Here is a 27,321-nt window from a genome sequence, read left to right on the forward strand (position 1 = left end):
TATCAAGTACCTGGCTTTAATTAGGAATAGCTAATGTAGATGGCTACAAAAAAAATTCCGCCCTAATGATAGTAATATCTGGATGGGCCTTCTCGTCTTATTGGTGAAACTTTATTTCTAATGGATACACTACAAGTACGCTAAGGGGTCGTCCATAAATGACGTCACACTCGTAGGGGGGAGGGGGTCGGTAATTTTGTGACGGTGTGTGATGAAGGGGAGGGGGTTCAGATGGTGTGACGAGACTTTTTTGCATTATAAAAAAGCAATGTTAAAAAACGAGTTTTAGCCGTTATTTCGCGTTTTAGATAACGGTTTTAATAAATTGTAATAGGAATTGATCAAAATACTCTATGTTGACAAGATTTTGGAAAAATATCGATGTTTTAATAAAAAAAATGCAATAGCAATTTTGAGGGGGTTATAGGCCAATATAGGCTGAGGTGTGGCGCCATTTTAGGGGGGGGGGTCTGGCTTTTTGTGACGACGTGTGATGGAGGTGAGGGGGGGAGGTAAAAATCGTCCAAAAAAGCGTGACGTCATTTATGGATGACCCCCCTAACAGATTTTATCAAACATTTTCAACTCTTAAAACTTCATTTCTATTTGATGCTGACGGATTTTATCATTACATTTTCAACTCACAAAACTTCATTTCTATGTAACACACTACAAGTGAGCTGACCGATCTTCGTTCTTAAATTTTAGTGTTGGAAGGGATTCCCTCAAGCACAATTAAGTATACGTGTCAGCTGTTTACGTGCCAGTGAGTCATTGACTCCTAACATTTTCAACTCTCTAACTTGGGTTTCTAACTCTCAAAGCTGTGAGGTTTATATCAGTTTCGTCTACAACCTGTGCACGCCGTCCATTATGTATTACCAGCAGTTCCACGCATGTGGTCAGTGGAGCACAGCATGCGGGGTGGGGGACGAACAAAAAAATCTATAATCACACACATATACAAAAACACACGTGCACACGCACACACATGCTCACGCACCCACGTGAGTGTATATGTAAATGCTAATGACAGATCCGACATATTAGGCTACATGAATTTTGAGGACTAAAACACCGACAGCACATTGTCATTAATAAAAATCTTTCTGTAGAGAGCCACAAGCTAACACGCATCTTTTCAGTGTGAAACAGATTACAATAATAATAACGTGACTGTTCTACTTCCTCTTCGTGTTCGCATTTTACCCGAGTTTGAAGACATCCAACAAAATGTGCTCAAACTGATGGGGCCTACCGTTGAAGTGAGGCTGGGCTACGTTGATCAGGTGACGGTTCAGTGTCCACCAGAGCATCTCTCCGAAGAAAGTCTACCGCCCCCACTCCCATGAAACGAAATGGAATTTACATAAAGTGACCGCCCCCCCCCCCCCCGAAAATTATAGTTCGACCCCCCCCCCCCCCCCCCCCCGGAGAAAAAAGTCTGGAAGAAAGGAAGAAACACTGGTGTCCACAACGAGAATACAAAGTCTCCGCAAGCAGGGTTGGACGGCCGCCGGGGCGGGTCTTGTCCAGATAAGCCCCGCATATTGTAATTTGTAGATTCAGAGGCGTAGCGAGGGGGGGGGTGCGGATCGCACCGGGTGACACCATTTAGGGGGGGGGGGGGGGGGGCGACACCAAGACAATAAATAGCAAAATATATAGAGAAAAACTTGAGGGGGGGGGGTGCAAATAGAAAGTTTGAGGGGGGGGGGGGTGCAAATCGAAAATTTGAAAGTTTGTCCCCGGGAATAGGGTTCGGCGTGGTCGAGTCGGTAAAGCTCATGGTTGCTAAACCGAAAAGTCTCGAGTTCGAACCCTCGGGCAGATGAGGCTCGTTAGCTGGGGACAGCCACTCTTCTAGGAGGGACAACTCCAAAATTAAACAACTGCTGCCTTGTAGATTGTTCTTGGTTGGACAAAAGCTATGGAAAGAAAAGCAGGCTGAAATCGGAGTCAATGGCCTCAATGGCGCATAACCAGTTGACACGTAACGCTTAATTGTGTTGGAGGCGTGGTCGAGTCGGCAAAAAGCTCGTGGTTGATAAATTCGAACAGTCTCGAGTTCAAACCCACTGGCAGATAAATCTCGATCCCCTTCGACACTAATAATTAAGAATGAAGAAGAAGAAGAAGAAGTCCCCGGGAATGGTCGCTACGCCTCTGGGGGGGGGGGGGTGACATTAAGTGCCGCACCGGGTGACACCCGACCTCGCTACGCCACTGTGTAGATTTATTTAGTAGGCACCGTTCCTCAGGCTCGGATGAAAAAATGGACTATGAACATTTTTAAAATGTATTTGTCCTGCCGCTTGGACACAAACAGTCTACCCCAGGTTGCCAGTACTAAACTAACCACCTTTATAGAAAATCGACTTATTTTGCCAGATACGAGACTAGGCATCTAGCCGAGACCCAGCAAAACGACAACCGCTTTTGTCCAGCTCAAACTCGATTGTGGAAGGTTTAAATGTTCTTGTGTTTAGTTACGCTGTTTTTAGTCTTTTAATATTTGACAATATTGTAAAAAATAATTAAATTCTTCTTTAATTGGTTTTTTAATTATTTTTTTCTTATTTGGGTTGTCGTGGGGAAAGGGTATTTCCGTTAATATAACGGAAGTCGCCAATGATATTCTGTCTAAATTACACGTTAGTGTTTCCGGTTTATTAAAAGCTTATATAATAAACATTTACGACTACGTGGAAAGTGAAAGTAGGATTTTTCTATTTGCTTGCGAATGACAATGTTTATAGTTGAGTCTTTTTTATCATAACATGATTGGCTATATTTTTAGGGCCTTAATTATTGTAGCTGTGTATGTGCTAATTGTGCATCTACTCTTCTTTTCTAAATTTTGCTCTACTCAACTTTACTTTTGCTCACTCAGTAACGCCCGGTATCTAGATCTTCTAGATCTAGATCTAGATCACTACTCACTCATCACACTGTGCCGAATCACTGGCCTACCACTAGCTAGCACGAGTAGTAGAGTAGGCATTGATAATGATAAATACAGTCTAATACTAGATTCTAACTAATAGATAAGTAGTAGATCTATATCTAGTAGTAGTACATACAAGTACATACTACATACCTAGTAATACATACAAGTTACATACTAACATAGTCTACTTCTACTACTTAACTAGATCTACTACTAGATCTAGGTTTAGAGCTAGACTCTCTAGCTAGACTACCGCCAGCATATAGTATATACATAGCATAGCTATTACTCACTGTATTAGCTAGACTTTGTCAAGTGCCTAGAACTAACTAATTAATTAATTAGGCTAGCGGCTAGGCCCTATGCCCTATAGTTTTCTCTGAGCAGCTCTTTTACTAAATTGTAGACTACAACATGGGCATGTTGAGGTTTATTGATAGATCTAGCTAGAGCACACATTATTTTTTTATGTAGGGGCCTACTGAATTGAATATAATTTATATATTGACTTGTTAGGCCTAAACGTTAGAAAATTATAATTATTCTATTATATTTTATATATATTTTAGGCCCATATTTAAACAGTACTTCAATATCAGTTTAACTACTAGATATATAACTCTGGTAGCCTATAATTCTTTGCCAAAGTAAACTTAATTTTGTAAATAACTTTTTTTCAACATGAATTTTATGAATTTTTTCCTCTTTATATCAATCCACAGACCAGGCTTGAGATTGCTGTACTATCTATTGACTATCAGCAGTTTGACAACTATTAGGCAAATTTTGTCATTTGGATCAAAATAAATACATTTTAAACCTAATTTAAAGTCGATATCCAGATCTATTTGTGCATCAAATGATAAGTCTTTGAAACTAATTTATGGAGCCAACAACAGCATTAAGATGTCTAGTCTTTATTTATTTATTTATTATTCAAATTGTAAATGGTGGAGAAGATTACTACACCCTCCTTGGTGTCAGTAAAGGAGCTTCGGCTAAAGAAATAAGAAGAGCTTTTAAACAGCTGGCCATTTCTAAACATCCTGATAAAAATGTGGTACGTAACAATAAATTAGCAGCAAACTTTAAGCTGTTTACTTGTTTTGAAAGAATAGAATTTCAGGTTTATTTTCATTTGTCTAGATGTACAATATGTAAAAGTTTTTTGTTATTTTACTCAGGATGATCCTAAAGCACACGATGTTTTTGTTAAAATAAATCGGGCCTATGAAGTTTTGAAAGATGAAGACCTACGCAAGAAATACGACCAATACGGAGAGGAAGGACTGAAGGATGACTTCCAGCGAGGGCGACAGTATGAAAGCTGGCAGTGGTATCAACAAAACTTTGGTAGGTGTTATATTTTCTTAATTTTATCCTGTTGCTGCACTTTTAAATCCATTAAAAGCTTATATATAATTCTTTTTTATATATACTGTCTTATAATAAACATTTCTTGTATTACAGGTATATATGATGATGATCCAGAAATCATAACTCTAAGCAGGGTTGATTTTGGTAAACAATTTTTTAAACAATAATTTACTTTTTAAAACATATTATAAAGGTAAATGGCGCAAGTTTGGAGAGCCATGGTAGAAGTTGTGAGGGGACTGAACTGATCTTTGTTAAAATATATTTTCTGTATTCACATTATGTTAATGAAATGCAACATTTTGATCTTGTAGAGCAGTCAGTTGAGGGTACTGGAGAGGCTTGGTTCATCAACTTCTATTCCCCTCACTGCTCCCACTGTCATGACTTGGCTCCTACTGTGAGTACTTTTTTACCATGCTTGTGTAGAAATTGTTAGACAGTGGATGTATTCACTGTTTATTCAACCTACCTCAATGTGTGTTGAATCTTAGGTTTTATAAAAATTGCTTCTTGAAGGCAGTGTCTACTTTAAGTGTAATAAGAAACAACAGAAATGTATGAGCTTTTTCTTAATGGAATTTTAATTTTGTTCAAAGCAAGTTACCTTTTCATACCTGATGTTCCTTGCTCTAATTACAGGAAAATGTCTACATATTTCTTTAACATACGTTTAAAAATTGATTGACTATTTAGAAAAAGCCCTTAAACCATTCAAGCAGTTAATATTCAGGTGTATTTTCAACAATACGGCTAATGAAATGAATCTTACTAAAACTTTAAAACTTTTATGCTAAGTGAAATTTATTAATATTGATGTTAATTAAAATAATGATCTGAACTTTCAGTGGCGTGAGGTGGCTAGAGAGCTGGAAGGTGTCATCCGTATTGGAGCTGTTAACTGTGAGGATGATTGGCAGTTATGTCGGATGCAAAACGTCCACTCATATCCTTCTCTGTACTTTTATCCTGATGTACGTAAGAATTTTATTCTGTTGATACTATAACAATTGCAACAATTACAGCAACATAACGCTTAATGTGTAAAAACTTATTGTTTTAGAAAGAGAAATTTCACGGTCAGCGAACAACAGATGTTCTGGTGCAAGAGGCCCTCCAGAGAGTCAATGCTAAATTTTATACTCTGAGATCAAGTAACTTTCAAACTTTAGTTGGTACACAAAGTAATGGTCTCCCTTGGCTTATTACATTTTGTGGGGATGGGGGAGGTAAGTTGTGTTGCTGAAATACTTTTCTTTTGTAATTAGTTTATGATTAAAATTAAAGTTGTTTAGTTTAATCAAATGAAAATACATATATTCTTAAAATAAAATTATAAAATATATGTTCAAGGATCAATCTTAGATTGTTAATTTATTAAAATATGTCTCAACATTCATCCAGATTGTCTAGAAGAAAAGACTTGTATAAAATTGGCTGCCATGTTGGTAAGTTTTGAGCTGCTTATCTGTAGAAATTGATTATATTGAAATTAACGAGGAGCTTAAGTTATTCTTTACTTCAGTGATTTCTCCTAAAATCCAATGAAATATAACTAATCTACCAGTGAATGGATCTATACTTAACTCTAACAACTGTTAATTATGAATCATTTGAATGCAGCCCTAATACTTAAGTGCAATTTTATTTCCAGTCAGACTTGGTGAATATTGGGAAGGTTGACTGCGACTCTAGTGAGGATCTCTGTGCCAAGTTAGGACAAGAACATGGCACAGTTTACTACAAGTCCCAGAGATTTGACAAGCAAAGTGGCATGGTACTCATGTCTTGCTATTCATGACTTAGCCTCACCACTGTTGTACTAGATGAACCATAAATAAAATTGTATTGTTGTCTAGCTATTCATGATCAGTAGCGTACGCAGGGGGGGAGCAGGGGGAGCGGCCGCTCCCCCTCTAGCCATTTTCAGCAAAGTGGCGCCTTTTTGGAAACTTTTTAAACTTTAACACTTTATATATACAGTTTGAATCGTGTGATTAATTTCTAAAAATTACAATACAGAAACAAATACAACTGATGTGGCACCTCTATTTAAATTTACTTATGAGCAAACTGCGTAGTGGTGGGGACATTTTGACAAGGTCAACAACGTCATCACGATGAAGTAGTAGTATTCTTACAGTTTGGGCCATAGTGATTACCATTACAAATGATATGAAACAGTTACAACCCCCCTCCCCCATGGACCCCTCTGTAAAAAAATATTGTCATAATACCACTGCTACTTATTAAAATCTATTTATGTAATATGTATTTGTGTAATATATGTTTGTGTAATATATATGTGTGTTTAAAACAGTCATCTAAAAACACTGGGTGGGGTAATTGACCTAAAGTGACGGGACAGTGGTGAATGAAGTTGAACCCACCCCCCCCCCCCCCCCCAACCCGCTGACTGATCTGTTAAGTACATGTAGAAAAACGCATCATGATGTACCAAAGTACCATGCCGCCAGAAAATTAGCTTTTTAAACGTAAAACTCTGTGAATATTTTTTTGCAAGTACCAGTAAAAAGGTTTGAGATCAATACAGTGATCTAACCCATATCTATCACTATGTTAAATAAACCGGTAGTGATCTCCCCTAAACTTTCTCGAATATTCTTATATAAAACAACAGGGGATGGTAACTGGGGATATAGTTATGATCTTTAATCCATTTTAAATACTGAAACTTTTAAAAATAGAATAGAATCTCAGTAAAAAACAATTGCGCACCAAGCGAACGCCTAATAAAGGTGTGTATAATAGTGCGCAATAGTATTAGTACTTTATAAATTTACATTAGTTTTTTGAGAAATCGGAAGTAGCGTAAAGTACTACTTCCGGTCAACGGAAATTACTCAAAATTTAACAGAAGGTAGAGAATTAGATCTTTTACTTACATGTGAAATTTCATTTATCTATCTGAAATAGTACTCAAGTTATAGGCTTTTGAAAAATTCAAAGTAGAAAAAGTACCACTTCCGGTTATCCGAAATCGCTCAAAAGTTGATACGGATCTACGATTTTGATATAATACTTGTATATGAAATTTCATCAACCTAGCTGTAACGGTACTCAAGTTATCGTGTTTACACACGGACACACACACACACACATACACACACACACACGGACACACAGACATACGGACAAGATTGCAAAATTATGTTTTTCCGTATCAGTGAGATGTAAAACGTCGAGATTTGCAAAAATCTCGATTTTTTTTTTTTGCACGATTACAAGACTTTCTCTATACTTCGTATATACGAGAAAGTAAAAATGATCTTTAAAGAACACAAAAAAAGCAGTAGTTAATTAAAAATATATGATCTGAACTAAAAGACCAACATGTAGTTAAATGTAGGATGTTATCCCGAATGTTTTTCTGTTTTATCGACAAATGTGGTTTTATACCAACTCTGATTTTTTAAAACTTTCATTATGCTGTAAAACTTTAGCATTTATGATGACGATATATTAAATTCTGATTATAGACACAGACATTTTGTAAAAACGAATAGTGTTAAACAATTTCATTATAATCTAAAGTAATTATTTATTTGTTTTGACATTTGTAATTAAATATGTATATATATACATATTTATATTAAGAGAGTGATTATTTCCCCTAGTTCACTTGTCTTAAATAAATTCCTAGGAATTATTAAGTAAGAATTTTTTTTACAAGAATTACAAAACAGATTGTATTATGTTCATTGTTTTTGGTTGTAGTGTGTGTAAATATATATATATATTTAGATTGATACAATTTTTGTTTTGTCGGCCTACATTGTGCGTTTTTTCTTATTTCTTGAGAGTCCTACTTTCAATTTATTTTACATCATAGCGAAGTAATGACATACAGCTAGTAATTATATATATATATATATATATATATATATATATATATATATATATATATATATATATATAATACACGCATATTGAACGTGTTAAAAAATCGGCGCCTTTTTTTGCTCTTTTCGCTCCCCCTACAACGAAAACCTGGATACGCCTCTGTTCATGATTTAGTCTAACCAATGTAGTACTAGATGAACCATAAAGGAAATCATATTGTTGTCAAGCTATTCATGATTTAGCCTTACCAATGTTGTACTAGATAAACCATATGTAAAATGATGTTGTTCATGGTTTAGCCTAACCAATGTAGTACTAGTTGAACCATAAATAAAAGGGTATTGTTGTTTAGCTATTCATGATGTACTTAAGTGCTTACAGTACTTAATATACTCACAGTAAATTCTTTGTTTTGCAGGTAATAGCTAGTCTGTATCCCAAGGACATAGCCAGGACAGTGCTACAAGAACTTCCTGATGTAGAGTTGATTAGCCAAGATGCCTTACATGTAACTAAAATGTTTTTACCATTAATTTTTTCAAACAAAAACTGAAATCACCATTTTTTTTTGTTCTTTCTGTTTTAAAATCTATTTTTTTTCTCTTAACCATTTCAAAACACACAGGAGATTAACACAAAACGTGAAGAGACATGGCTGATCCATTTTGTTGATGGACTAGGAAATCCAGATCTTGAGCTGAGAAAACTGCCAACTTTAGTCAAGAACTACAAGGTTCAAAAATAAATTTAGTTGTGAATTTTTAATGAATAGCAGCAATTGCTGTTTTTTCAAAATGTTTTTACTTTTACCCTTCAAATAGCATTTGCCAAATTAGGAATTATTGTTTCGTTATTTTGTTTTCGTTCAACTTTTACTTATACTAGATGTTACATGTTATATGATCTGTTTTATCCAAACTTCTAGGTCGGCCGTGCTGATTGCTCCACTATCCGCCTGGCCTGTCAAAAACTTCATGTGACCAAGTTCCCAACGTTTATGTTGTTTAAGAGCACAGGAGGCACTGAAAGATACTATGGTGGTCAGTTGAGCTTCAGTTTATGTTGTTTAAGCATTGGGTTTTTTAAGGGAGGCACTGAAAGATACTATGGTGATCATTTGGGATTCAGTTTGTTGTTTAAGCATTGGATTTTTCAAGCAGTAAAATTTTTCATAACGTTTCTCATATAAACTCCATTATTGAATATAACAGATTTAACAAGCTACATTCACAGTTAAATATTGCAAAATAAAAAAAGAATGGTTTATTTTTTATGAATCATGAGTTAAAGCTAATACTAACTGCATCTAATAAATAAAAAGGCTACAGATGTACCAACAGATATAACATATTTTTTTAATAATTAAAGCACTTTTGCTAGACAAGTTTCTTACTATGGCAGATAAAGCTAAGCTACAACACACTGTTCTGTCTAGTTGAAATATTTGAATGTATAAATCTAAAGCTAGGTTACAGCACACTTTTATATCTAGTTTAAATATTTGAATGTGTAAATCTAAAGCTAGGTTATAGCACACTTTTATATCTAGTTTAAATATTTGAATGTGTAAATCTAAAGCTAGGTTATAGCACACTTTTCTATCTAGTTCAAATATTTGAATGTGTAAATGTAAAGCTAGGTTACAGCACACTTTTATATCTAGTTTAAATATTTGAATGTGTAAACGTAAAGCTAGGCAGCACACTGTTCTATCTAGTTCAAATATTTGAATGTGTAAATGTTTACTTCCAGGACGCATCACTGCACATGACATCGCAGCATTTGTGCATGACAGTGCAGACACACCACTAGAAAACCTGAGCCCGGAGGATTTCCCTGATCGAGTGGTCAACAGTAAAGAGCCTTGGTTTGTCGACTTCTTCGCACCAGTGAGTTCTGTGTTTTACATCTTGTAATTAATGCTATCAATTTAAATCACAACTTGTAATAACACCTGCATTGCTTAGTTGAGTTAAAAATAACTACTATAAGAAAAATATAATTTATATTTTATGTTGATAGATTTTTTTTAAACTTAAATAATTTATAAGACAACTGTTTTTCAATAAACTATTGTTATAAAATTGTTAATTTTGTTTAGATTTTCATACAAACCAGTAAGCTAATTCAACCCAGTATCATAATTTATTTTAGTTTAAACACCTAAAAATATGTCTTCCAGTAAAATTAATGATCAAAGCATGGGGAAAGTTGTGTTTTTTCAGTATTAGTAAATTTTTTTTAAATGTTGACTTTCACTCCCCTATTAACCTGTGACTATGTTTATGATTCCACTGATATTATAGTCTCTTGGTTGAATGTAGCTTTCTCTTTCTTGTCAATGATCAGTGGTGCCCACCATGCATGAGACTGCTGCCAGAATTTAAAAAAACATCCAAGGCTTACAAGTCTGTTGTCAACTTTGGGACCGTTGATTGCACTGTGCATGGAGGACTATGTAACACAGTAAGTTGTTGTTTTTTTTTTAAACGACGGAGGGAACATTTATTAAAGATTATATAAATATAATATCATCTTTCTTTATTAGGTGAAAAATAATAATCAACTGTACATATTATGCTACTGTGGTTTAACTGGAAAATATCTGAGCAACTGCGTACTATTTTTAAAAATTTTAAGTTTTTAAAAATTTGCTATTATTTGATTTTTTTTACTTGATTCATATAGTTTATTAATTAATATAAATTTTTATACAAATGATATTATTAACCATCTAGTTGGCTATGTTTTAAGTTTGAATGGATATCTTCTTTGTACTCAATTAAAGTATAATGTACTGAAAGCTCTAACATCTGAATGTGTATGTTGCAGTACAACATACGCTCATACCCCACCACCATCTTATACAACCAAAGTGTACCTCACCAGTACCATGGGCAGCACAGTGCCAGTCACCTGGCTGAATTCATACAGGTAGGCACCTTGTTTTGGTTTATCTGTCAGTTAAAGACTTTAATTACCTGATTAGTATTTCTTGTAATTTAGCTCTGTGTGATTTCATTTCTCTAAACAGCTCGCTCATAAACTGTCTCATTTTTTTACCTGTTTAGGACACAATAAATCCACCAGTTATTGTCCTTGATGAGAGCTCTTTTGAGAGTAGGGTACTAAACAAGGATGATGAAGAGATTTGGTTGGTTGATTTCTATGCACCTTGGTGCGGTCCATGTCAACAGTTGTCCCCAGAATGGCGCAGGCTAGCCAAGGTAATGGTGAATCACTCATTACCTAATGCACTGTTAAAATTTTTAATTAAATCATAATGAATTTTTGTGAACATCTGTTAATGCTATAATTTTTTTTTTCTTTAACTGGCCATGTCTTCTTATATAACTAGTATTACTTATAGCTGAGTTTGAACCCCAAAATTCAGCTTCAGGGTTAAAGTATGATTACTTGTGATATTAATCCACAGTTTTCTGTTGAGTTTTATTATCTATATCTCTACCTTTCCATTCCCCAGATGATGAAGGATAAAAAAACAGTTTTAGTGGGCCAAGTAGATTGTGATGCTAACAGCTACCTCTGCAACTCACAAAATATCAGATCCTACCCCACCATACGGCTTTATCCCATTGGTTCTGCCAGATCAGGAACACACTAGTAAGTTTGAGCTCTTGCTTTTCTTTCTTGTTTTTCACTTACTTATGTATTGATCCATTTGTGGTGCTACTGCTTAATGTGATATAGAAACTAACCCTAAACATAACCTAAATTTACTTTTCATTTTTACATTTTCTAAAGAACATGTAAATTAAATTATATGTTGTATATGTATAAGCAAAAAGTAACGATCCATAGAGCAAATGAAGTAGAGTTCCTATGTTTCTTGATCTCGGCATATGAAGTGATGGTGTGGTCGGCACTATGCCCAGCTGCCTTTACTTTTCCTAACTCCATCCAGGTTCCCATCAGATGGACTCAAGGTTGTTGTACAGTCATAAGTCCAGATTGAGATCCAACTCAAGACTTTTGGTCTAGCAGTTGAGCGTTCATTCGACAACCCCATCCCGTATTTTAAATGTATTTACCATAGTTATAATATTTAAAAATAATTATTTTTCAAACCAGCATGTACAATGGATGGCGTAGAGATGCCTCATCAATACAGTCCTGGTTGTTCAACTATTTGCCTAGTAAAGTCGAGGTCCTTACATCAAGGAACTTCAGACAAAAAGTTCTGGACAGCCAGGAGCCTTGGATTGTAGATTTCTATGCACCCTGGTGTGGTCATTGCCAGATTTTTAAACCAGAATTTGAAAAAGTAGCAGAAGTGAGTTTTTAATTTCTTAAAACACACCTTTACATTTAGGAGTGTTGATTTCAATGATTTGTTCAAAACTTATTATATTTCACTTATTTCACTAAAACATATTTTTTATACTTAAAGGTTGATTTATAGTATACCTAAATTTCTAATCATTGCCAATATCTTCATCCTGTAGTGTAGTTATAATTGAATTGAAAATCTAACTGGAAGGTTCCATTAATTATCTCCTGTATGCCAAAGTCTGAGAGTTTATGTTTAAAAATGAAGGGGTTCTTTAAAAAAAAATGTTCATGAATTTCCCCAGCAAATTGAGGGCATTGCCAGAGCAGGCAAAGTGAACTGTGATGAGGAGGGGGACATCTGTCAACAGGCCAGTGTCAGGGCTTATCCATCTGTTAGGTTCTATCAAGGTGTGGCGGCTAATCATAGACAGGTGAGTTACTGCATGACTGGTGGCTGAGTTTCTGCATGACTGGTGGCTGAATTACTGCATGACTGGTGGCTGAGTTACTGCATGGCTGTTTGCTGAGTTACTGCATGACTGGTGGCTGAGTTACTGCATGACTGGTGGCTGAGTTACTGCATGGCTGTTTGCTGAGTTACTGCATGAGTTGATGCTGAGTTACTGCATGACTGGTGGCTGAGTTACTGCATGACTGGTGGCTGAGTTACTGCATGGCTGGTTGCTGAGTTACTGCATGGCTGTTTGCTGAGTTACTGCATGAGTTGATGCTGAGTTACTGCATGACTGGTGGCTGAGTTACTGCATGACTGGTGGCTGAGTTACTGCATGACTGGTGGCTGAGTTACTGGTGGCTGAGTTACTGCATGATTGGTGGCTGAGTTACTGCATGACTGGTGGCTGAGTTACTGCATGAGTTGTGGCTGAGTTACTGCATGACTGGTGGCTGAGTTACTGCATGACTGGTGGCTGAGTTACTGCATGACTGGTGGCTGAGTTACTGCATGACTGGTGGCTGAGTTACTGCATGACTGGTGGCTGAGTTACTGCATGACTGGTGGCTGAGTTACTGCATGACTGGTGGCTGAGTTACTGCATGACTGGTTGCTGAGTTACTGCATGACTGGTTGCTGAGTTACTGCATGACTGGTGGCTGAGTTACTGTATGACTGGTGGCTGAGTTACTGCATGACTGGTGGCTGAGTTACTGGTGGCTGAGTTACTGCATGATTGGTGGCTGAGTTACTGCATGACTGGTGGCTGAGTTACTGCATGAGTTGTGGCTGAGTTACTGCATGACTGGTGGCTGAGTTACTGCATGACTGGTGGCTGAGTTACTGCATGACTGGTGGCTGAGTTACTGCATGACTGGTGGCTGAGTTACTGCATGACTGGTGGCTAAGTTACTGGTGGCTGAGTTACTGCATGACTGGTGGCTGAGTTACTGCATGACTGGTGGCTAAGTTACTGCATGACTGGTGGCTGAGTTACTGCATGACTGGTGGCTGAGTTACTGCATGACTGGTGGCTAAGTTACTGCATGACTGGTGGCTGAGTTACTGGTGGCTGAGTTACTGCATGACTGGTGGCTGAGTTACTGCATGACTGCTGGCTGAGTTACTGCATGACTGGTGGCTAAGTTACTGCATGACTGGTGGCTGAGTTACTGGTGGCTGAGTTACTGCATGACTGGTGGCTAAGTTACTGCATGACTGGTGGCTGAGTTACTGGTGGCTGAGTTACTGCATGACTGGTGGCTGAGTTACTGCATGACTGGTGGCTGAGTTACTGCATGACTGGTGGCTGAGTTACTGCATGACTGGTGGCTAAGTTACTGCATGACTGGTGGCTGAGTTACTGCATGATTGGTGGCTGAGTTACTGCATGACTGGTGGCTGAGTTACTGCATGAGTTGTGGCTGAGTTACTGCATGACTGGTGGCTGAGTTACTGCATGACTGGTGGCTGAGTTACTGCATGACTGGTGGCTGAGTAACTGCATGACTGGTGGCTGAGTTACTGCATGACTGGTGGCTGAGTTACTGCATGAGTTGTGGCTGAGTTACTGCATGACTGGTGGCTGAGTTACTGCATGACTGGTGGCTGAGTTACTGCATGAGTTGTGGCTGAGTTACTGCATGACTGGTGGCTGAGTTACTGCATGACTGGTGGCTGAGTTACTGCATGACTGGTGGCTGAGTTACTGCATGACTGGTGGCTGAGTTACTGCATGACTGGTGGCTAAGTTACTGGTGGCTGAGTTACTGCATGACTGGTGGCTGAGTTACTGCATGACTGGTGGCTGAGTTACTGCATGACTGGTGGCTGAGTTACTGGTGGCTGAGTTACTGCATGATTGGTGGCTGAGTTACTGCATGATTGGTGGCTGAGTTACTGCATGACTGCTGGCTGAGTTACTGCATGACTGGTGGCTAAGTTACTGCATGACTGGTGGCTGAGTTACTGCATGACTGCTGGCTGAGTTACTGCATGACTGGTGGCTGAGTTACTGCATGACTGGTGGCTGAGTTACTGCATGACTGGTGGCTGAGTTACTGCATGACTGGTGGCTGAGTTACTGCATGACTGGTGGCTGAGTTACTGCATGACTGCTGGCTGAGTTACTGCATGACTGGTGGCTAAGTTACTGCATGACTGGTGGCTGAGTTACTGGTGGCTGAGTTACTGCATGATTGGTGGCTGAGTTACTGCATGACTGGTGGCTAAGTTACTGCATGACTGGTGGCTGAGTTACTGCATGACTGCTGGCTGAGTTACTGCATGACTGGTGGCTGAGTTACTGCATGACTGGTGGCTGAGTTACTGCATGACTGGTGGCTGAGTTACTGCATGACTGGTGGCTGAGTTACTGCATGACTGGTGGCTGAGTTACTGCATGACTGGTGGCTGAGTTACTGCATGACTGGTGGCTAAGTTACTGCATGACTGGTGGCTGAGTTACTGCATGACTGGTGGCTGAGTTACTGCATGACTTGTTGCTGAGTTACTGCATGACTGGTGGCTGAGTTACTGCATGACTGGTGGCTCAGTTACTGCATGACTGGTGGCTGAGTTACTGCATGACTGGTGGCTGAGTTACTGCATGACTTGTTGCTGAGTTACTGCATGACTTGTTGCTGAGTTACTGCATGACTGGTGGCTGAGTTACTGCATGACTGGTGGCTGAGTTACTGCATGACTGGTGGCTGAGTTACTGCATGTCTTGTTGTTCAGTTTCTGCATATTGATTTGTAATTTAATTAGGAAATTACCAATAACCATAAATAGACGGCTGCAACTCATCATTGACTTATTTTCCTACAGTCCGCGTATGGCTGGGAGGTTGATAGCCAGAATGCTGATTACATTGTACGCTATATCAAAAATAATGTACCAGACAAACAACAGGTACTGTTATTTCTTTCAGCCTCATTAGAAAATACTTGTTATAATTATAAGTTAATTATTTTACCAAAACGATGGTTTTTTGTTTTTAAATAAAATTTGGTACCTTGTTCTTTTTTAAATTAATAACTGTGTCTTGATCATCATCCCACAAATTTGTTTTAAATTTTTGAAATCTTGTTAACATCTCGTATTTCTATTTTTACCCAATTTTCAGATCAGAGATGAATTGTGATGTGGCTGGTGTTATAGAGTTCCAACCTTGTTACTGCCTTATTCACCAGTGGTTGTCATCATTGCTGCCCTTCATCAGAACTTCACCAGGATCATCTCCCCTGTTCAACTAAGTATTGATGAACCCACCCAAAAAAAAATGCACATCTGAATATGTTACGAGCTGTTCAGTGAATATGGAAGCAGTTGATTTAGATTGTTCATGTACAGCAATATTAAATCTCAAGAAATGTGATATTATTGAAATTGAGATTCCGAAATATTTCCAAAATGGCCAGTTCAACAAACCTTTATTCTTATGTACAAGAAATGATAAGTCTTCTTAATAGTTTTATTTTTTTTCAACAATTTTTTTCTTATACACAAATTATGTTAAGACTTTGATAATTTTAAGGTATCTTCAATAGCTTTATTTTTTCAATAATTTTTTTATGTGAAAGTTTTTTTTTATATTTTAAAATGTGAACAAAATACCAATTAACCCTCTGCTGTCCTGAGATTTTTCACATGTTATCCTGTCTGATGCACATGATTGCCCCCTAACTATTTATTTACATAGTTTCTCAGTTCTTTCACTAGGGGTTGATTTTCTACAGTTTTGACCTGGAAATTATGAAAATATTACTAAGAATATTATTCTGTTTATTTCTTTTTACTTTAATTCTTTAATATATTTTGTTTTAATAAACTTTTTAATAACACTGTAGATGGAAATAGTGTCAACATTTAGCTTCCCTATAAATATGGTTTTAATGCTGGACAGTAAAGGGTTAACTTAATTTTGTAGCCCTGCTTAAATTTATGCAACTGTTTTTTTCATAGTATAAATGCTTAATACTTTAAAAGTTGAATTCTGATAATCACATGTATTGCATGCTTTAGCTTCTTGCTTCTTTACCTTACATGTATATTTCTCTCTGCTGTAATAGCTATAGCACTTACATAATACCTCAGCCTAACTTGAAAGCTAAATTATCGTTGTACTTGTGATTATATTTGGGTACTAACATACATTCGGGGCACGGGTTAAAATGTTATTAGTGACCTAGTCATATTAGTGATTTCATTATATATAGGTACTAACATACATTTGGGGCAAGGGTTAAAATGTTATTAGTGACATAGTCGTACTAGTGATTTTGAGTCTGTATGGGTACTAACTTACGTTGAAGTAAATGTATCAAATGTACATTTAAATTGTTTAAGAACTATTCAACCACTATGTTTTTATATGTTGCTAAATATTTGATCACATTTTCTCCCACGTGATCAACCTCTGTTGAAGTGTTGACTGTTTTACACAGCATTTGTTAACTAAACCAGAACAAAATAAAGTAGCTGAAATTTTACTCAGAGGTCTGCAAAAAAAATTTTTAAATCAGCCATTGTGTACAACTTTTTAAAAAATATTTAATGAAAGTTTATTTTAGTTTTCTTATGAATTTGAAGTATTGAGGAAATGTACACTTAACACTTTTTCTAATGTAGTATCTACAGTTGGATGTACATTTTCTCACTTCATGAATGAGTAACAGGTTCTTATATTTAATGTAAAGAAGCATACTTAATCATTGAATGGGCTAAAAGTCTCCAATACCTGATTTAATTAGAAAGAAGAAAAAAAAACAGGCCATGTTCAGTCAGGAGATTATCTTAATCCAAAATTATCTATATCAAGTCTAAACAGTGAATATTTCTTCCATTTAATTTATTTAGTTGTAGATATTGTATATAGATCAGCCACAGATTGCTAACTACAGATTTCTTGTGTTAGTAGAGGAAAAATAATTGAGTGACTGATTTAGTAGAACAAATTTGACGTGTAAATCTTTCCTGAAAAGATCTGATTTTAATCAAATTTTATTTTTTATTTTTTTTGTTAGAAAAGTATCCTTTCTAGTAAACATGACATACATGTCAATTATTCCAGCTGGTGATTCATGTAATGTTTGAATCATTTTATTTCAAAACTAACAAATACTTTACACTGTTTTACATTTAATTTCAGCCTGTTCTAAAGGTCATTTTGTTTTTACAATTTAACATATTATTTTAAGTAGCTTCTTTTTTTTTTATAAAGTAACTAACATTTTTTTTTCAATAAACTTACAAATATTTTTCTATTTTTTAAATTTCTATTTTTTTTTAAGTAACTTACATTTTTCCATTAGCTTACACTTTTTATTTCCAAATTTCTGTTACTTTACAACTGCTATTTGATAAAAATCTTAATGCTGCTGTTTTACATATTGCGCTGATGTTTGATGTGGCTAATAAAGGTAGTCTGCCTATTTCAGAAACAGATTACAATATTTTTTCTAGAAAACTTCCATCTATGGTCCCAAGTTGAAGGGGGGGGGGGGGGGGGGGGGGGGTTAGTTAGCAAGTTTATGACAAGTTGAGTATAAGGCAACAAAAAACATTTACTAAATGAATAATTCAAAGTATGACTAGTGACTGCACTAAAAATTTAAAGATGTAAAATAAAATCTCCTGAACATTGAAGACTGACACTAGTGTAGCTTTGGGGATACAGTCCCTAGATACATCAACCCATGTCAGAAAACATGTCAACTTTAATCATTGGGATAAACTTGGTTTGCAGGATCTATGTTGATAAATCAAACTAAATGTTAAACAAATTGTGTACATATATTTATCTGATGGGGCAATACTTTAAAAATTTTTGGTAATCATTTCTTTCTTTTGTCATATGACTATAGCAATTGAAGCTGCCTAAATGTTGTAGATGTTTACATGAACAAAGTACTTGTTGACAACAGTTTACATCAGGTCAGATCTATCTTGTCAAGGAATTGTTTTTATACTTTTGAACAACTGTTATTAAACTTATAACTAAATTTGTATGATTAATTAGTTATAATTCAATTAAAAAAGAATTTACTTTTACAGTTTTCAAGTGAGTGGGCTTCCTTATATATGTTAACATATAAGTGAAAAACTACACATTTTAATATGTAATATGTATTTTTTCATTTAAGATAATATTTGAATTCGAGAAATATATGTTTGAAAAAAATAGTTAATGCTTATAATATAGAAGTTATTTAACATTTTTCTTGAGAGGTTATCATTCCCTATTTATTTAAACAATACATGTTGGTCTTGCCAGTTTAGTGCAATATTGGTTGGCAGAAACTTTTACTAGCTTTTTATAATCTAAATAGAAAGACAATTAAACAAACTCAACCACCAAATCGTGTAATGAATTAATCATCTGAAAACCATAACTCTCTACCTGCTGCAGTGACTCTCTTATAAGGGGACAATTAACCATTGGTTTAATGTATTGTTTATGGTATTGTTAACCTACTTACCTTGTCTTGTATGTGTGGCATTTGAAACCTGTATACACCAATTTAAACAATAGCATTATATTATACATTTATTTTATTAAACCATTGTTACTATTTATTTTGTTATAAATTATAATTTACCTTTGTTAATCACTTGCTTTCCATTAATATTTTTGTGTAAAAAAACTGACTTAAACATTAAAACGGCAAATTATTATCCCACCCCTCATTATGTAACTTATTAAGAAATTGCTTAAAATTTCTGAAATGGACCACCTAGCTCACATGACATACTGTCCAATCCTTAATGCATAACATGTTGGATAGAAGACTAGCAACACCCCCTCCCCTTCCGTATAACTACCAACACAAAAAATACCTGTGTGCCTGCATTTGTTGAAATGATCCAGGCTAATTTCCCCCACACAAAATATGTTCATTTAATGCTGAGGGTAAAGTAATGCAATGGTTTTTTTTTTAAATTTAAAAATACTTTTAGCTTAAATGTTTACTGCTTTTCATTTTAAAACACTTTTAGTTTATGGTCTTTTTATAGCTAGGATTCATTTCTTCCATTTTGTTTATTTGTTGCTGGATTTTAAGATTTGTAAAAAGGTTTCATAGTTTCTAAAATTGCAATTAGAAAAATGTTTTTTCAACGATAAACGTTTTGTAGTTTGTAACAATTATCTTCCATTTCACATTTAGGCAAATTCCTTTGATACATTTATGCTTGGTTATTGATGTATGAAAAACCCAAGAAACTTTAGGCAAATTGATTACATGTTACATAATTTATTAATTACTTTGAATAAAAAGCCATTTTATTATGCCAATAAACAATTAAAACCATGTTACTTGGAGCTGTTTTTGTATGAACAGATCTTCCCACACTGTATGAGCAAATTTTACCATCCTGTGTTCAAACCAAGGTTTATACTGTACAGTTTTTATCTCTTATTTTACCTAGCTAGTATAAATTCAGATTACAATTCATATAAACCCAACAATCATTGAACAAATAATTAATGAACTCTGAATTGCATTGATTGGGTAGTTATTTTGAACTTAGTAAAGCTCCCTTTCAGACCTGGCAGCCCACTGAACAAGAGAAGTAGCGTTCACTTGTTTGTGACCTTGGCATATGGAGTGATAGTGTGGTTAGCACTATGCACATTCTCCTTTATCGTCCCCAGTGTGACAGGTACCCGTCAGAGTTGGGTAGACACAGGATGTTCTACAACTCTAGCCAGGAGCCACACTCAACTTTCAGATTAGCAGACAAATGCTCAAACATTCGACCAGTCATTTTGATCAAAGAGGGTGGGATAATTTTAACTCGTTTACAAAGAGCAAATATTCATAATTTCACATTGTTATAGCATTATGATATTTAGTCCAATTCCTAAACTGTTATTCAGTAGTATGATCACTGTTTAGAATGCTTTTAGACTGACTGAAACCCTAAAAAATTCAGGGGTAGTAGTAATTGTGATCCAGTGAAGAAATATAAGTAACTGTCCAGGGATTTTCAGCTGAATGTGGAAAAAAGAGGGAGCCACTTCATGTCTACATAGCATCTATAATGTGTGCCTAGTTTATGTATAGAATTATAAAGGTTGTATTTCAAAACAATTCAGTTTTTTTAGTATCTTTATTAACATAATTTCTTGTAAGATGGAATAAAATTAGTGGACTAATAAAAAGCACAACTAATTGAGATGACATTTATAGAATGAACAATTCACATTTTAAGTATACATATTGCTAAAATAAAATTTAAAAAAAAACTCAAAATATTGCACAGACATGCTTAACACTAATTACAATAACTTAAAATTGTGTACATCAACCTACAACTTGGTAGCCATACTAATCATATTTCCAGTTATTAAATGAGGTGTAAAGAAACCAAAAAGGTAAGTAAGAAACCAAAAAGTTCTTTTCATAACAAGTTTCCAAGTAGTGACCAGATTTCTCAAGTTAGACTAGTAGAATAAGAATACAACACTATACTGAACGGAGTCAGCATCCCATATGGTGTTAACAGGTTGATAGTCAGTACATTGTGTTGGAGGAAATCTTGTCCAACATAACATTTAAGAACAAGAAGAGAAGACTGAGAAGTTAAGTTACTGGGTGCAATTGTTTAGGATTGCACCAATAATGTGCATAACCAACTTACAACTTACTATCAAGAGTCAATATTGTAGTTCATTATTAAAACAGAATATAAATGTATTACGGGTACAAATACAGATATACAGGTGACTGGTGTATGTAATTTATAGAGATAGCACAATCTTGAAGGGAAAATATGGAAAGAAAATGATAGGAGAAAGGATGAGATATTAACAAGCCCACAAGGATGATATGAACTAGCCCACAAAGTATTATGTTCTAGAACAGAATTAATAAAACTGAGTTTCAGCCACACACCAGTCTCCATAGCTGCAGTGAATGTATTTAAGTTTCTTTTTTAATTAACAAGTAACCATAACAATTATGTATATAGAGTAAATAGTTATAAAAAACAAGGACAGAAAGGTTTTATTTAGAGATTTTTATAGATCACACAAGCAGAAAGAAATGTGCTATTGTCTCAGTGAACAAGACAGTCATATAGAGCAACCATCACTTGTAACAAATTAATTCTAAAATACTTTTTAGATACTATATTCATAATGTTAGACTTGGATTGCAAAACAAAGACAAATTGTTAAAACTAAAAGGATGTAATTCAACAAAATATGGGATGATAAAAGTAGCTGAATAAAAAAACTTCTGAAAGTATATAAATGAATTTGGGAATTTAAATTGATTCAATTATTATATTTTACTGAGAATGAAATTAACCTACAGGAAAAAATTATAATTTTTAATATTTGAAAATTTGAGAATCAATTTATACTTTGAAGTATAGATTTTTACTTGCAGTTTACTACATCATTAGTGCAGCCATTACATCAAATTGCTTAAAAATGCCATGAGACTAAGAAGTCGATGGTACGCGATTGAGCTTCGTCATTTTGTAACCATGGTAGTCTTGTGCACAGAGGACATTTCCAGTGTAATCCTTCAGTAATGTTGCAGGGGGAAGGGTGGGAAGATTGTATAAAATTATGGACAAAGATATTTAAATTTATTCTTTTTTTAGTATTTGTTCAAAAAAATATGCTCTATTTTGTCATAATTCATATTTTTTTACCTTATTTTAAGCTGGGATATTAAGAAGATATATAAATGGTTAAGTTATAAAATACTTTCATACAGTTAAAATATCAGTTTAATATTACATACATGCGACACGAATCCAATCATGCATGATTTTTTAGTAATATAGCATTTAGGTATGATGGCAATATATCACATAGTTATGATGGCACTATAATATCACATTCACACAGGTATGATGGTGGTAAAATCTAGCACACAGGTATGATGGTGGTAAAATCTAGCACACAGGTATGATGGTGGTAAAATCTAGCACACAGGTATGATGGTGGTAAAATCTAGCACACAGGTATGATGGTGGTAAAATCTTGCACACAGGTATGATGGGAGTAAAATCTTGCACACAGGTATGATGGCAGTAACATCTAGCACACAGGTATGATGGCAGTAACATCTAGCACACAGGTATGATGGTAGTAAAATCTTGCACACAGGTATGATGGCACTAAAATCTAGCACACTGGTATGATGGCACTAAAATCTAGCACGCTGGTATGATGGCACTAAAATCTAGCACGCTGGTATGATGGCACTAAAATCTAGCACGCTGGTATGATGGCACTAAAATCTAGCACACTGGTATGATGGCACTAAAATCTAGCACACTGGTATGATGGCACTAAAATCTAGCATACAGGTAAGATGGCAGTAAAATCTAGCACACAGGTATGATGGCAGTAAAATCTAGCACACAGGTAAGATGGCAGTCAAATCTAGCACACAGGTAAGATGTCAGTAAAATCTAGCACACTGGTATGATGGCACTAAAATCTAGCATACAGGTAAGATGGCAGTAAAATCTAGCACACAGGTATGATGGCAGTAACATATAACACACAGGTATGGCAGTCAAATCTAGCACACAGGTATGATGGCAGTAAAATCTAACACAGGTATGATGGCACTCAAATCTAGCACAGGTATGACAGTCAAATCTAGCACACAGGTATGATGGCAGTAAAATCTAGCACACAGGTATGATGGCAGTAAAATCTAGCACACAGTTATGATGGCAGTAAAATCTAGCACACAGGTATGATGGCAGTAAAATCTAGCACACAGGTATGATGGCAGTAAAATCTAGCACACAGGTATGGCAGTAAAATCTAACACAGGTATGATGGCACTAAAATCTAACACACGTATGACAGTCAAATCTAGCACACAGTTTTGATGGCAGCAGTAAAATCTAGCACACAGGTAAGATGGCAGTCAAATCTAGCATACAGGTAAGATGGCAGTAAAATCTAGCATACAGGTAAGATGGCAGTAAAATCTAGCATACAGGTATGATGGCAGTCAAATCTAGCACACAGGTATGATGGCAATCAAGCACACAGGTATGGCAGCAAAATATAACAGGTATTGTGGCAGTAAAGTCAAGCACACAGGTACGATGGAAGTAAAATATTGCACACAGGTAAGATGAATTAAAAAAATATCTGAAAGTTCATAAATGGATTGGGAAATTTAAATTGTTTCTATTAGTACATTTTACAAAGAATGAAATTCACCTACAGGAAAAAATTTATTATATTTAATATTTTAAAAGTTGAAAATCAATTTTTACTTCGAAGTATAGATTTTTACTTGCAGTTTACTACATCATTATTGCATCCATTACATCAAATTGCTTAAAAATGCCATGAGACTAAGAAGTCGATGGTACGCGATTGAGCTTCGTCATTTTGTAACCATGGTAGTCTTGTGCACAGAGGACATTTCCAGTGTAATTCTTCAGTAATGTTGCAGGGGGAAGGGTGGGAAGATATTTTTATTGAATTATGGACAGAGATATTCAAATTTATTCTCATTTAGCATTTGTTCAAAAATATTTGCTCTATTTTATCAAAATTCATATTTTTTATGCACTGATAAGCAGGGATATTTGGAGGAATATAAATGACAAAGTTATAAAGTACTTTCATAAAGGTAACGTATTAATTAATTTGATATTGAATACATGTGAGAGGGATACAACCACACATGATTTTAATAATACAGCATTTAGATATGATGGCAGTAAAATCTTGCACACAGGTATGATGGTAGTAAAATCTTGCACACTGGTATGATGGCAGTAACATCTAGCACACAGGTATGATGGCAGTAAAATCTAGCACACAGGTATGATGGCAGTAACATCTAGCACACAGGTATGATGGCAGTAAAATCTAGCACACAGGTATGGCAGTCAAATCTAGCACACAGGTATGGCAGTAAAATCTAGCACACTGGTATGATGGCACTAAAATCTAGCACACTGGTATGATGGCACTAAAATCTAGCACACAGGTATGATGGCCATAAAATCTTGCACACAGGTATGATGGCAGTAATATCTAGCACACAGGTATGATGGCAGTAACATCTAGCACACAGGTATGATGGCAGCAGTAAAATCTAGCACACAGGTATGATGGCAATCTAGCACACAGGTATGATGGCAGCAGTAAAATCTAGCACACAGGTATGATGGCAATCTAGCACACAGGTATGATGGCAGCAGTAAAATCTAGCACACAAGTATGATGGCACTAAAATCTAGCACACAGGTATGATGGCAGTAAAATCTAGCACACAGGTATGATTAGAGTATAATCTAGCACACAGGTATGATGGGAGTAAAGTCTCGCACACAGGTATGATGGCAGTCAAATCTAGCACACAGGTATGATGGCAGTAAAATCTAGCACGCAGGTAAGATGGCAGCAGTAAAATCTAGCACACAGGTATGATGGCAGTCAAATCTAGCACACAGGTATGATGGCAGTCAAATCTAGCACACAGGTATGATGGCAGTCAAATCTAGCACACAGGTATGATGGCAGTAAAATCTAGCACACAGGCAGGATGGCACTAAAATCTAGCACACAGGTATGATGGCAAGTAAAATCTAACACAGGTATGATGGCAGTAACATCTAGCACACAGGTATGATGGCAGTAAAGTGTAGCACACAGGTATGATGGCAGTAAAATCTCGCACACAGGTATGATGGCAGTAAAATCTAACACAGGTATGGCAGTCAAATCTAGCACACAGGTAAGATGGCAGCATTAAAATCTAGAACACAGGTATGATGGCAGTCAAATCTAGCACACAGGTATGATGGCAGTAACATCTAGCACACAGGTATGATGGCAGTAGCATCTAGCACACAGGTATGATGGCAGTAAAATCTAGCACACAGGTATGATGGCAGTAAAATCTAGCACACAGGTATGATAGCAATAAAATCTAGCACACAGGTAAGATGGCAGCAGTAAAATCTAGCACACAGGTAAGATGGCAGTCAAATCTAGCATACATGTATGATGGCAGTCAAATCTAGCACACAGGTATGATGGCAATCAAGCACACAGGTATGGCAGCAAAATATAACAGGTATTGTGGCAGTAAAGTCAAGCACACAGGTACGATGGAAGTAAAATCTTGCACACAGGTATGATGAATTAAAAAAATATCTGAAAGTTCATAAATGGATTGGGAAATTTAAATTGTTTCTATTATTACATTTTACAAAGAATGAAATTCACCTACAGGAAAAAATTTATTATATTTAATATCTTAAAAGTTGAAAATCAATTTTTACTTTGAAGTATAGATTTTTACTTGCAGTTTACTACATCATTATTGCATCCATTACATCAAATTGCTTAAAAATGCCATGAGACTAAGAAGTCGATGGTACGCGATTGAGCTTCGTCATTTTGTAACCATGGTAGTCTTGTGCACAGAGGACATTTCCAGTGTAATCCTTCAGTAATGTTGCAGGGGGAAGGGTGGGAAGATTTTTTATTTAATTATGGACAGATATATTCAAATTTATTCTCATTTAGCATTTGTTCAAAAATATTTGCTCTATTTTATCAAAATTCATATTTTTTATGCACTGATAAGCAGGGATATTTGGAGGAATATAAAAGACAAAGTTATAAAGTACTTTCATAAAGGTAACGTATTAATTTGATATTGAATACATGTGAGAGGGATACAACCACACATGATTTTAATAATACAGCATTTAGATATGATGGCAGTAAAATCTTGCACACAGGTATGATGGTAGTAAAATCTTGCACACTGGTATGATGGCAGTAAAATCTAGCACACAGGTATGATGGCAGTAACATATAACACACAGGTATGGCAGTCAAATCTAGCACACAGGTATGGCAGTAAAATCTAGCACACAGGTATGGCAGTCAAATCTAGCACACAGGTATGGCAGTCAAATCTAGCACACAGGTATGATGGCAGTCAAATCTAGCACACAGGTATGATGGCAGTAAAATCTAGCACACAGGTATGATGGCAGTAAAATGTGTACAGGTAACTTGGCAGTAAAAAGTAGTGTGCAGTTGTGGTAGTAGAATCTGGCTTACAGGTATAATGGTGAAATCTAGAATATAGGTATATAGGAGTAATGATCAGAAAGAAATTGGTAGAAAGACAAATGCAAGAAATTGAAAATAAGTTAGTTATGTAAAATAGAGAGAATTGACCAAATTTAAATCTCTGAATGAATAATGTGTGCAAGTTTTGTAGGTACAGACAAAAAAGGGAAATTTGAATGAAACAAAAGAGTAACTTGTAAGATATTGTGAATCAATCTATGCTGACAGTCTGTTACAAGGTCTGCCCACAGAAATCCATTGAAAGTGAAAACCTCTAGAAACTTCTAA

The 27,321-nt window shown here is 35.7% G+C and overlaps 1 protein-coding gene across 1 annotated transcript; it reads left to right on the forward strand.

Moving 5' to 3' along the window:
• The first annotated feature begins 3,730 nt into the window (after positions 1-3,730).
• LOC131947150 (dnaJ homolog subfamily C member 10) lies at positions 3,731-16,195 on the forward strand. Its single transcript, XM_059308259.1, has 20 exons — positions 3,731-4,010; positions 4,135-4,303; positions 4,421-4,471; positions 4,642-4,727; positions 5,176-5,301; positions 5,391-5,556; positions 5,732-5,775; positions 5,982-6,104; positions 8,610-8,699; positions 8,817-8,924; positions 9,117-9,231; positions 9,944-10,080; positions 10,541-10,657; positions 11,024-11,125; positions 11,263-11,418; positions 11,676-11,815; positions 12,284-12,485; positions 12,787-12,915; positions 15,768-15,851; positions 16,133-16,195. Exons 1-20 carry the CDS (start codon positions 3,834-3,836, stop codon positions 16,193-16,195), a joined length of 2,385 nt encoding a protein of 794 aa, XP_059164242.1. The 5' UTR covers positions 3,731-3,833.
• Positions 16,196-27,321: the final 11,126 nt, after the last annotated feature.

This window comes from Physella acuta, unplaced genomic scaffold (genome assembly GCF_028476545.2).
Source record: "Physella acuta isolate Inbredline_101_S28 unplaced genomic scaffold, ASM2847654v3 ptg000585l, whole genome shotgun sequence".
NCBI classification, from domain to species: Eukaryota; Metazoa; Mollusca; class Gastropoda; family Physidae; genus Physella; species Physella acuta.